Here is a 12,934-nt window from a genome sequence, read left to right as displayed (position 1 = left end):
TGCAAGTCGTACGCAGGTCTACCCGACGTGGTGTGCCGGGCGAATACAATCGTTGTGCCCAGGTGGCCGGCGGGGCAGCACGTGACAAAGTGCACGTGGTTTTCCCGTGATGCAGCGCGTCGGTCGGTGGATCGCGTAAAGAGTTGAACCTCCAAACTCCCCGCGCGCGCGCGCTACGAGGGGTGGTGACCATGAGATGGCAGTACAGCAAGTGGGTTCGGGGCCGCGGGACAGGAGAAGGGGCGTGGGGTGCACGTCGGGGAGGGGAAATGAGAGCGATGTTACTGCGCATGAGTGAACGCGTGCAGTGTGTCTCGTTTGCATTGTTCTGTATTGAAACGGCCGTACGCCGCGTGGACCTTGAAAACTCAATTTGCCTGCACAAGAATACGGGGCAAACCGTGCGGGCTGACAGGAACGCTGACATCCAGCAGAGACCAAAACACGGGGCACGATCTCCACGTGGGTATGGATTGTGTTATAACCACGTGGGTGTGGATTGTGTCACGGTCACGTGGCTCGGCTGCCCTCTGCCGGGCTCACGTGGGACTGCGCGCGCTCCCACCAGAGAGGGTCATTGGTGCGGGAGGAATCCCCTCCACGGCTTGTGGGCTCATCGCCTGATGAAGCTGCCTGTTGTTATTGTTGTTATTGTTGTTGTTATTGTTGTTATTGTTGTTGTTGTTATAAACCGGCGAAATGTCACAGACCTCTAATTGCAAATGTTGTTAGGTTTACTCTCCAACAGACTCGTGTGACGAATCTGCAACGTTTTGTTCACGTGACAAACCCCTTGCGTCGGGTGGTGGCGGGTTCAACGACACGTGTTTCTCTATTTACGCGATCTAAGCCCCAAAACAAATGACCCCTCTGTTGTGGCTAATACCGGTGGCGAAAATCTTCCCACCGCTTGTCAAGCAGACAAGGTCGGGGACTGGTCAGATAGGTTGACTCGTGGACGTCGCTGTGAGTGGGATGGTAGTCTGTGCTGATGAGTCCTAATGAGGATGAAACCGGTCGCGACGGTGTGTGTCTTTGTCTCATTGCTGTGGGGATGGTAGTCTGTGCTGATGAGTCCTAATGAGGATGAAACCGGTCGCGACAGATTGTGTCTTTGTCTCATTGCTGTGGGGATGGTAGTCTGTGCTGATGAGTCGTAATGAGGATGAAACCGGTCGCGACAGTTGTGTCTTTGTCTCATTGCTGTGGGGATGGTAGTCTGTGCTGATGAGTCGTAATGAGGATGAAACCGGTCGCGACAGTTGTGTCTTTGTCTCATTGCTGTGGGGATGGTAGTCTGTGCTGATGAGTCGTAATGAGGATGAAACCGGTCGCGACAGTTGTGTCTTTGTCTCATTGCTGTGGGGATGGTAGTCTGTGCTGATGAGTCCTAATGAGGATGAAACCGGTCGCGACAGATTGTGTCTTTGTCTCATTGCTGTGGGGATGGTAGTCTGTGCTGATGAGTCGTAATGAGGATGAAACCGGTGCGACAGTTTGTGGCTGTGTCTCATTGCTGTGGGGATGGTAGTCTGTGCTGATGAGTCGTAATGAGGATGAAACCGGTCGCGACGGTTTGTGTCTTTGTCTCATTGCTGTGGGGATGGTAGTCTGTGCTGATGAGTCCTAATGAGGATGAAACCGGTCGCGACAGATTGTGTCTTTGTCTCATTGCTGTGGGGATGGTAGTCTGTGCTGATGAGTCGTAATGAGGATGAAACCGGTCGCGACAGATTGTGTCTTTGTCTCATTGCTGTGGGGATGGTAGTCTGTGCTGATGAGTCGTAATGAGGATGAAACCGGTCGCGACAGATTGTGTCTTTGTCTCATTGCTGTGGGGATGGTAGTCTGTGCTGATGAGTCCTAATGAGGATGAAACTGGTCGCGACAGTTGTGTCTTTGTCTCATTGCTGTGGGGATGGTAGTCTGTGCTGATGAGTTCTAATGAGGATGAAACCGGTCGCGACGGTTTGTGTTTTTGTCTCATTGCTGTGGGGATGGTCGTCTGTGCTGATGAGTTCTAATGAGGATGAAACCGGTCGCGACGGTTTGTGTTTTTGTCTCATGGCTGTGGGGATGGTAGTCTGTGCTGATGAGTCCTAATGAGGATGAAACCGGTGCGACAGTTTGTGTCTTTGTCTCATTGCTGTGGGGATGGTAGTCTGTGCTGATGAGTCGTAATGAGGATGAAACCGGTGCGACAGTTTGTGGCTGTGTCTCATTGCTGTGGGGATGGTAGTCTGTGCTGATGAGTCCTAATGAGGATGAAACCGGTGCGACGGTTTGTGTCTTTGTCTCATTGCTGTGGGGATGGTAGTCTGTGCTGATGAGTTCTAATGAGGATGAAACCGGTCGCGACAGTTGTGTCTTTGACTCATTGCTGTGAGTGGGATGGTAGTCTGTGCTGATGAGTCGTAATGAGGATGAAACCGGTGCGACAGTTGTGTCTTTGTCTCATTGCTGTGGGGATGGTAGTCTGTGCTGATGAGTTCTAATGAGGATGAAACCGGTCGCGACAGTTGTGTCTTTGACTCATTGCTGTGAGTGGGATGGTAGTCTGTGCTGATGAGTCGTAATGAGGATGAAACCGGTGCGACAGTTTGTGGCTGTGTCTCATTGCTGTGGGGATGGTAGTCTGTGCTGATGAGTCCTAATGAGGATGAAACCGGTCGCGACGGTTTGTGTGTTTGTCTCATTGCTGTGGGGATGGTAGTCTGTGCTGATGAGTCCTAATGAGGATGAAACCGGTCGCGACGGTTTGTGTCTTTGTCTCATTGCTGTGGGGATGGTAGTCTGTGCTGATGAGTCCTAATGAGGATGAAACCGGTGCGACAGTTTGTGGCTGTGTCTCATTGCTGTGGTGATGGTAGTCTGTGCTGATGAGTCCTAATGAGGATGAAACCGGTCGCGACAGTTTGTGGCTGTGTCTCATTGCTGTGGGGATGGTAGTCTGTGCTGATGAGTCCTAATGAGGATGAAACCGGTCGCGACAGTTGTGTCTTTGTCTCATTGCTGTGGGGATGGTAGTCTGTGCTGATGAGTCCTAATGAGGATGAAACCGGTCGCGACAGTTGTGTCTTTGTCTCATTGCTGTAGGGATGGTAGTCTGTGCTGATGAGTTCTAATGAGGATGAAACTGGTCACGACAGTTTGTGTCTGTGTCTCATTGCTGTGGGGATGGTAGTCTGTGCTGATGAGTCCTAATGAGGATGAAACCGGTCACGACAGTTTGTGTCTTTGACTCATTGCTATCTGTTGGGATGAGCCACATTTTCCCCAACCCTTCCAATCGGTGGGTCTACACGATAATGGTACACACGCACAGTCAGTTCTTGTGAGATGGTGGTCTGGACGAGGCCGAACTTTACACGCAACGCTGCACGCCTTTTGCGAGTTACATCGAAGACGGGCACTTCTTTGTTACAGCAGCGTTGGTCAATCCACTGCTGGATGAAGGCCTCACCAACCCGCAGTGACCGGCGTGGTGAAGTATGGTCAAAGAAGCCCCCCCCCCCGTGACCATGTGTGAATGGGAGGCCCAGAAGCGGTCGGTTCCCACATCGCCCGCCACTGACGTGAGCCGTGAGCTTGGGAATCGCGAACCACGGTGCCGACAAACGGCGCTACTGCTCCACTAGGGGGAGTAGGGGAGGCGTAATCAGTGGGGGGGGGGGGGGGGGGGTAGAGGAGGGGTGATCAGTGGGGGTGTAGGGGAGGGGTAATCAGTGGGGGGGGGGGGTAGGGGAGGGGTGATCAGTGGGGGAGTAGGAGAGGGGTAATCAGTGGGGGGGGGGTAGAGGAGGGGTGATCAGTGGGGGGAGGGGGGTAGAGGAGGGGTGATCAGTTGGGGTGTAGGGGAGAGGTAATCAGTGGGGGGGGGGGGGGGGGTAGAGGAGGGGTGATCAGTGGGGGGGGGGGGGGTAGGGGAGGGGTAATCAGTGGGGGGGGGGTAGGGGAGGGGTGATCAGTGGGGGTCAGTGGGGGGGTAGGGGAGGGGTAATCGGTGGGGGGGGGGGGGCGGTAGGGGTAATCAGTGGGGGTGTAGGGGAGGGGTGATCAGTGGGGGGGGGGGGTAGAGGATGGGTGATCAGTGGGGGGGGGGTAATCAGTGGGGGGGTAGGGGTAATCAGTGGGGGGGGGGGTAGGGGAGGGGTGATCAGTGGGGGGGGGTAGGGGAGGGGTGATCAGTGGGGGGGGGGGCTCTAGGGGAGGGGTAATCAGTGGGGGAGGGGGGGTGTAGGGGAGGGGTAATGAAGGGGGTGGGGTTTGTAGGGGAGGGGGTAAGGGGGTGTTTACCAGCCGTCCAACCTCAGGGGAGCCGGGAGGCACGCGTGGGTCTCCCAGAATAGCGAGCAGCCGGCGAGAGGAGAGAGAGGGGGGAGGGGGGAGGGAGGATACAGTGGGAGGGGCGGGGTGGGACGGGGGGGGGGGTCCTGCTCCCCATCCCTTCTCGCCCCTCTAGACGATTCGGGTGAGGGGTCATCATCAGCTCATCCAGTCGACAGAAGGCACCGCCAACGCTACAAAATGGGACCTTTTTTAATCAGTATAAAAGTGAACATTTTGATTTAAAGCTTTCGTGACTGCAGGGATTCATATTTCTGTCAGTATCAAAGTATGAAAAAATAACAATGTATACTTTATATTCTTGGTTCTTTCGGTAAAGTCACGTAGAATTATTAAGTCACGTAGAAGGGAAATAATAAAATAATACATTATTTTTTATTTTTTATTTCCCTTCTACGTGACTTTACCGAAAGAACCAAGAATATAAAGTATACATTGTTATTTTTTCATACTTTGATACTGACAGAAATGTACTATTCTTTAGCTGCTCACGCCGGGCTCTAAATGCTCTGACAGTGCATTGCCTTTGTGCTGTTCGCATTTTGGCATTCTCTGGTCTGACACTGGTGGTGAGACTTAGCCCCAAAGAAGGCTGCTGTCTCTGGCGTGGACCAATCAGTTTCAAAGACAATGCCCATATATGATCACAAGTACTATCTGTGGCTAATGCAGTCCTTGATTCCTTGCTGAAGGTTTCAATTTTGTGTTTGGACATCCTAACACCGCCTGCTTTATTGCTAGAAAGAGTAAAAGCCGATTCTTATTATTTCATACCGCCAATGGCAATCGTGCAGCCCCGTTTGTGTTCACATGAGCAACTGGGGAGAGAAAGTTTAACAGCACGTAGCAGGCATTCGCGACCAATATTATTCATAATTAACGTTTTTTGGGTTAGATCGCGTAAGTATAAATGTTGTGTCGTAACCCTCCACCACCCGACACAGCCAATGAGTAAGGGATTTGTCACGTAAACAAAACGCCAATTAGTTACTAGTTCAGCCCGATTATGCTGGATGTAATTACCAGCGAAACGTAGTACTGCTCAAATTGTAAATGTTGTGGATTTACTCTCCAACACACCGGTGAGCTGAAGTAGTAACTTATTGGCGTTTTGTCTAAGTGACAAATCCCTTACTAATTGGCTGTGTCGGGTGGTGGAGGGTTACGACACATTCATACTTAAACGATCTCACCCAAAAACCTTTATTTATTAATGATTATGGGGAGACAAAGGCGGTCGGGCTCGGTTTACACAACAACCCCCACCTTGTGTGTCGTGTTGGCCTTCACATAACTCCACACATCACGCTCATAAATTAAAAAAACTCGCAACAGCACTTGCCCGCACCAGACCGCGAAGGCTACACGGCTGCCCTTTATCTCTAATTGTATTCATAGTGTCTGGCACAGTGGGCGGCACAGTGGGCAACACAGGCGGTCGATCTGCCAGCCATCCCAATCGATCATCCCGGACCACCTGCGGTCTTGTCCTCCGGTACTGCCAGCGGCGTGCCTTCGATGCATTCACGTGACGGCTTCAGGGTGCACCTAGGCTGGCACTGACGTTCCCCTTGACAGTCCGTCGTAGTCGACGACGGCCATATATATGTGTGTCACGCTGCTCGTAGGTCAGGAGTGGCACGTGGAGTTGCTGATGAGTCAGATCCTGGGGAAATCGGTGGGCCGCACCGATTTCCCCAGGATCTGACTCTTCAGCAACTCCAGGAAAATCGTTCGGAGCGCGCTAGGAACACGGCCACCCGGGTACGATTCCCGCTCACGGACCGACAACACCGGTGACGATTATTTTGAACCGGTCCTGGGCCTCCCCCTAGGTCGACTCAGCCTCAAGTGAGTACCTGGCGCAGTGTGTAAACATCGCCACTGGGGAGACAAAGGCGGCTGGGCGTGGTGCTGGCCACCCACCCCCTCGTGTGTCGTGCCGGCCTTCATAGGTGCTCGCTAGCAGCACTTGCCCCAACAGCCTGTCGGCCATACGGGGGATCTTTGTCGTTGTGCGTGAGGAGCGGTGGCACAGCCGTTAGCGACAGCTGCTCCGTGACACCGGTGTGCGACGCGGGTTATGAGCCTATCGCGGGAAGACAAAGGCGGCCGAGAGTGTGTGGCGCTTCGAGCCAAGGCCACCTCACCGTGCAGGCCTTAATAGGTGCTCGCAAACGGCGCCCTCGCAGTGGCCGACTGAGCGCGCCGCTAAACTTAGCGACCAGGCGTCGTTGGTGGCGATGCCAGCTCGAGAAGACGCCCCCCCACCTCCACCGATCGCACTCGAGGGCCCGATCGGTGCGGCGAAGACGCCCGCCAGTCACCGACGGAATATATGTCAATGTGCGCCCGAGTGTGCCTGTGTGTGTCTGTGTGTGTGTCTGTGTGTCTCTGTGTGTGTGTCTGTGTGTCTCTGTGTGTGTCCCTGTGTGTCTGTGTGCCTGTGTGTGCCTGTTTGTGTGTCTGTGTGTGCCTGTGTGTGTGCCTGTGTCTGTGTGTGTCTCTGTGTGTGCCTGTGTGTCTGTCTGTGTCTCTGTGTGTGTCTGTATGTGTCTGTGTGTGCCTGTGTGTGTGCCTGTGTCTGTCTCTGTGTGTGCCTGTGTGTCTGTGTGTGTGTCTGTGTGTATCTGTGTGTCTGTGCCTGTGTGTGTGCCTGTGTCTGTCTCTGTGTGTTTCTGTGTGTCTCTGTGTGTGTGTGTCTATGTGTGTCTCTGTGTGTGTCTGTGTGTGTGTGGGGGTCCCAGCAGTCTGTTGCGGGCTAGACGAGGGGATCTTTTCTCTTTGTGGGGCGGTCCGCTCACGGCCACCAACACCAGTGACGATTTTCTGAATTGGTCCCCGGACTCCCCCTAGGTCGACTCAGCCTGAAATGAGTACCTGGTGCTATGTGTAAATATCGCCACTATGGGGGGGGGGGGGGGGGTGACGAAGGCGGCTGGGCGCGGTGCTGGTCAACCCCTCCCTCGTGTGCCGTGCCGGCCTTCATGGGTTGCTGCTCGATCACAGCACTTGCCCCGAATATCGTAGTCCGTTAAGGCTACACGGGGGATCTTTGTCTTTGTATGACCAGGGGTGGTTCGCGTGAGACGAAGTCGCCGCTTGGATTCGGCCCGTGGCCTGGAGGAGCTTTCCGATCGCCGACCCGCTGTTAAATCGTGCCGCGGTATCACGGATGGAGGAGGGTGGGATGGAGGGTGGCATGGCTGAGGGTGGGGGAGGGATGGGGGAGGGTGGGGGAGGGATGGGGGAGGGGTTGGCGGAGCGAGTGAGATCCGAGCGAGGAGGAGAGTTGAATTTAACACACACACAGCGCACACCCCGTGTGTATCCACACAGTAAAGACACACACACACACTGGCACAACCACCCCCGACACACGCACACAACCATCACCAGCAGCCCCTCCTCCTCTGTATATATCAATGCCTGACGCCGAGCGAGACAGAAGCCCCGACGGAGAGGAGGGCGCGAGAGGCCGAGCGACTGAGCGGGGCACCCCCACGAAGACTCCATCTCGACTGCCGACTTGGAGCCGATCCCCCCTCCTACCGCGCCTCCCCGTTGCGCCACCACGGGCGACGAACAGAGACGCGACATCATCATCAACAACAGCGGCATCAGCGGCAGCAGCGGCATCACAATAGCATCAGTAACAGCAGCAACGGCAGCAGTGATCGGTTGAATTAGCGGAGGTAGCTGCAGCATCAGCGACATCAGCAGCAGCAGCGTCTTCATTTGACTTATTAGGAGAACCACCGGCAGTATCGGCAACAACAACACCATCATCATCATCAATACCACCACCACCATCAGCAGCATCAGCAACACCACCATCAGCAGCAGCAGCTGTCGGGATGTCTCCGCAGAGCCGGTGGCGAGGCTCTGGGGGATCCGCGGAGGGAAGCTCTGATCCGGCAGGCGACGGCGCGACTGGGAACGGAGTCGAACTGAACCCTGACAAGCAGCGTGGTGGCGGTGGTGATGGAGGAGGCGGAGGAGGAGTGGCGCTCCGAAAGGAGATCGGCCTCGTGAGCGCTTGTGGCATCATTGTGGGTACGTGTCTCCACGTGTTGTCTCCACGTGTCTCGCTTTGTCAGTGGGCTAGGGCAAGGACTCGCTATGGCTAATGAGGGATGATGATGCTAATGGGGGATTAGGGCTTTGTTGGTCTTTGTGGCGCCACGGCTTCGTAATATCGCAGTTTGGGTCTCCGTGTCTCACCGTGTCCCATCTGTACCGTCTCGTGTGTCCCGTTGTGTGTCTCGGTGTTGCCCTCCTCTCCCGCCTGCACTGGTAGTGGTCGTGGGGACAGATCCAGGCAGACTCACTCGTGATGCACACAGCGAGACACCGGGACACTGGGACACGGAGACGCTGCCACATGGCAGCGTCTCCGTCGAACAGCTGAGAGTTAGGGGGTAGGGCAAGGGGGGTGGGGAGCGAGGGGTGGAGGGGGGTTTCGGGCGGGGGGGTGAAACACGAGCGAGTTGGGAGAAGCCACACGCGCACACGTTCTGTTATAACGCCACTAACCCCACGGCTCCGACTGATGTGGTTCGATCTCCGGGCGCGGCATCTGGACTAATGAAGACATGTCTTAAGTCTCCCCCCCACACCCCATCCCCCCATCGCTGCCTCTGTCCACCCATCAGCGGTCTCGATAGTTTAGTTCACAGCTTTAAATGGGTAAGCGCCACGTGCTTTTAATCGTTGACCGGCGAGTCCCGTGTGCGAGTGGTGGGGTAAAGTGTGGGTGAGGCTTCTGATCGGCGTGGAAGAAGTGGCCAGCGGCTATCTCCTAGACGTGGACTGTCTTTTTGTAAACCATGTACACAGACCAATATGTATGGCGGGGGTTGTGGAGGACGATCGTTCTGCTGATCGATTCACGCCCCTTCAAGGAGTCCGCGTGACCTGCCCAAATCCCAATGAATCATTAAACGGGCGAGTAGGAACCCGTTAATCTGCAGTGCAACATTCGGAGAGACGCTGTCATCATGGCTTGGTATTCTGACAGTCATCCTGTACTCGGACCACTAAAAGTAATGGAGACGTTACATGAAAGCGGTGCGGTATATATGTACGTAGAACTTCTTTCGCACCGTACGTAGCTAACCGTGCTAATCGGAGGTGCGGGGGAAGGACAACACGAAACACAAAAAGCAGTTATCCTTGTTAGTGTTCCTGTACTCGAAGCACTGAGAGTCACGTGCTTATATTACGTACACACAGTCTACACAGATACGCTATGACGAAGGGTCGTTTCCTGAAACGTCGCCGATTATATCCATTTATTTTCAATAAAGACAAAGATCCCACCCTCCGTATAACCTCAACAAACTGTTGGGGCAAGTGCTGTTAGCGAGCCCATATCAAGGACGGTACACGATGGGGTGGGTGGCCAGCACCACGTCTGACCGCCTTTGTCTCCCTGGTGGCGATGTTTACTATACACTGTACCAGGTACTCATTTGAGGCCGAGTCGACCTAGGTGAGGCTCGGGACCGATTCATTAAATCGTCACTGCTGTTGACGTGAGTGGGAATGGAACTTATCTGAAATTCAAGGCCACACACACACATACAGAAACAGCGTTGCCGTCTAACGTACAGAGTTGTATTTGGAACTCCTCATTTAATGATTGACTTTGTGTGCGCCCGCGTTCCCTCTAATTACGATTACAGATAAATTAATTAATGGGGTTCACGTGGGGGATTTGGGGACGGCGAGTTAATGGATTAACGGGTTAATGGGTAATGGGGGAGCTCATCCAGTCGACACGTGCACAGCAGCAGTACGAGTGATCCATCCTACTCCACGCCGGTGCAAGATACGAGATGTGCCATACCATACTCTTTGGTTTTGTCGGTAAAGTCACGTAGGTAAAAAATAAAATAAATGAAAACTAAATGATGGCCTACTGCTGATGCAGACAGTCTGCATCAGCAGTAGGTCATCATTTAGTTGTTTTCATTTATTTTATTTTTTGCCTACGTGACTTTACCGAAAAAAACAGAGTGAATCCTTGCAGTCACGAAAGCTTCAAATCTAGGGTGTGCATACCAGTGTGTGTGTGTGTGTGTATATACACTGGTATGTATATATATTAACTCCGTTATAACGGATGCTGCCATGGGTAGTAATCAGAATCTGAATATTGATTTATACTGGAGGAATCCGATGGGCTGTAAAGCTCTTTTTCAGAGATGCCCAGTAGGGGCTGGTCAGAACGTTACAACAAATGATACAAGATCGACGCAGCTTTGCAAATTATAGGCAAGATAAATGAAGCGTATACAAACAAAACGTAACTTTAATCTTACTGGATAAGGCCCACTGAGCCATTAGCTGCTTTTTTCAGACGTGACCTTGCCACAAATGACAGCCTAACGATTTTGCCCACCATGTAGAAATCCACAGCAGCGAAATAAAATCTAAATAAGAATCTAATTAACAATCTAGACGCATGTTTCTAAATTTGGAGGGAAAAAAAAGATAATTATCGGTGCACCAGACTTGATACTTCCCGGTTCGATTCGATTTTTCCGGCACGGCAGTGGAAACAGCAATGGTTGCGCAATGATTTATTAAATCATTTGTTTGGGTACCACAGTGGTGAGATTTTTAACTACCTCGCTTGGCATGCAGGAGGTCGTCGAGTTCGATCCCTACCCTGACGATGCCTGCTGTATATTCGGAGTTTGCGGTGTCTCTCTCCCCGTGGTCGTGTGGAGTTTTCTCCGGCTCGTCTAAACACGCGCGTTTAACAGAGTATTTGTTCGCGAGAAATTTCCACACGATGAGCCACTTCGTTGAGCTATCACTTGTGACCTGGTCGCTTCTGACAAATAGCTATACTAAATCACGACCGTCACAGCAAAATTTCTGTATCAAGTGGGATACAGCAATTTTGCTGTGACGGTTCCACCTGAAGATGGAAGCTTGTGTTGCCTCTGAAACGTCGTGATTTAATTTATTTTAATTTTTACCTACGTGACTTTACCGAAAAAACCAAAGAGTATAAATCCTTGCAGTCACGAAAACTTCAAATCTATAATTAAATAGCTAAACGTATAGCCCATTGGGCCTTACCTGGTAAAATGAAAGTTAATTAAAGTATTGATTTAAAGCTTTCGTGACTGCAGGGATTAATATTCTTGGTTCTTTCGGTAAAGTCACGTAGAAGATAAATAATAAAGTAATACAAATATAAAGCAATAATTTATTTTCACGACGTTTCGACTGCAACACAAGCAATGATCATCAGGTGTGAAATCCCCAGCAAGATTGCAGTCGAAACGTCGTGAAAATGTTTTTACTGTTTTATATTTGTATTATTTTATTATTTCCCTTCTACGTGACTTTACCGAAAGAACCAAGAATATTAATTAAAGTAGTTTAGTTTTAAATGCCCCCCTCCCTTCTCACTAACCCCCCCCCTCATCCCTTGCCCCCCACCACTATGCCTGCGAGTCTCAGCACGCGAATGATCACCTCTGTTGATGATGCTCCCCACGTCTCGCTGTGTACCCTCCCCCCGGCTGCCAAATCGTGGCGGGGATTAAAAGTGTCGGCTCCTTGATGACTGCCCTGCGGTGGCGGAAGCGGCGAGTGGTCGAGACTGGCAAGTCTGCACCTGGGGTCGACGGCTCCTCTTAATCCATGCGTTCCGTTGGTGGTGACCTAAATGGGTGGTGGCCCATTTGCCACCGAGACTTGTGGTCTGGCCAGAAGGTGGTCCAGTGGAGTTGAGAGCGTTCGTGATTTAGCGTCGCCATGACCGTGAACTTATAGCGGCACGTCGACTTCATCTAAAGCAGGGGTGGGGAACCTTTTTTCTGCCAAGGGTCATTTGGATATTTATAACATCATATTCGCGGGCCATACAAAATTATCAACCTAAAAATTTTCCCGTTATATTTGGCCAAACATTTCAGTAACTCACCCCTAATGTGAAGGCTGGAACTGCTTCTCTTTGGCGAGGCGTGTGATGTTAGCTGGTATTGATGATGTTGCTGCTACTCGCAACTGCTTTTCCAGGTTTGCTCCGAGATTTATTGAATTTCGAGTCCCGCCTGTGGTTGGCTTGGCAGGGCCACACCAAATGATTTTGCGGGCCTTATACGGCCCGCGAGTCGGACGTTCCCAACCCTTGATCTAAACGAATCCCCACCTTTTTTAAAATCTGTACACCTATTGCTTTAATTATTCCCCTTGAGCTAATTGGGGCTTTTTGCTTCCTTTCCGTTAGCCCTGGTACCTCTGCGGTGGAAGGAGGGAGGTGGGCGGGGGGCCGCTATAACTCTAACAAAGTTGATCCAATATCAACGAAACTCGAGCGTAAAGCCGCATAGGTATTCGGGACCCGCGGTGGAGATAATCGGGCAGGTTGACCCAAGCGTCATTAACGAAACCACATTATAATATATGGTGACAATTTAGCAAATATGCAAGCGTGTCTCTGCCACCCCTGTCTGCTTGCACGCGCACGCACGCCGCTCCTTAACACTCTCCCGCAGACGAGGCATTGGTGGGGAGTCGCGGCGATGGTGCAGGAGGACCATGCCCTGATGGATGAACGTGC

At 52.3% G+C, this 12,934-nt stretch overlaps 1 protein-coding gene across 1 annotated transcript in view; it reads left to right on the top strand.

The window, feature by feature from the left end:
• The first annotated feature begins 7,644 nt into the window (after positions 1-7,644).
• Positions 7,645-12,934, top strand: part of LOC133350943 (large neutral amino acids transporter small subunit 2-like) — a 37,814-nt gene continuing 32,524 nt past the window's right edge. The window contains exon 1 of the mRNA XM_061565788.1: positions 7,645-8,403. Coding sequence (XP_061421772.1) covers positions 8,205-8,403 — 199 coding nt within the window. The 5' untranslated portion in view covers positions 7,645-8,204. The remainder of the gene's footprint in view (positions 8,404-12,934) is intronic.

This window comes from Lethenteron reissneri, chromosome 35 (assembly GCF_015708825.2).
Source record: "Lethenteron reissneri isolate LAM-NWPU_2019-01 chromosome 35, ASM1570882v1, whole genome shotgun sequence".
Lineage (NCBI taxonomy): Eukaryota > Metazoa > Chordata > Hyperoartia > Petromyzontiformes > Petromyzontidae > Lethenteron > Lethenteron reissneri.
The sequence above is the reverse complement of the archived record's forward strand: the minus strand, read 5'-3'. Positions and strand labels throughout refer to the sequence as shown.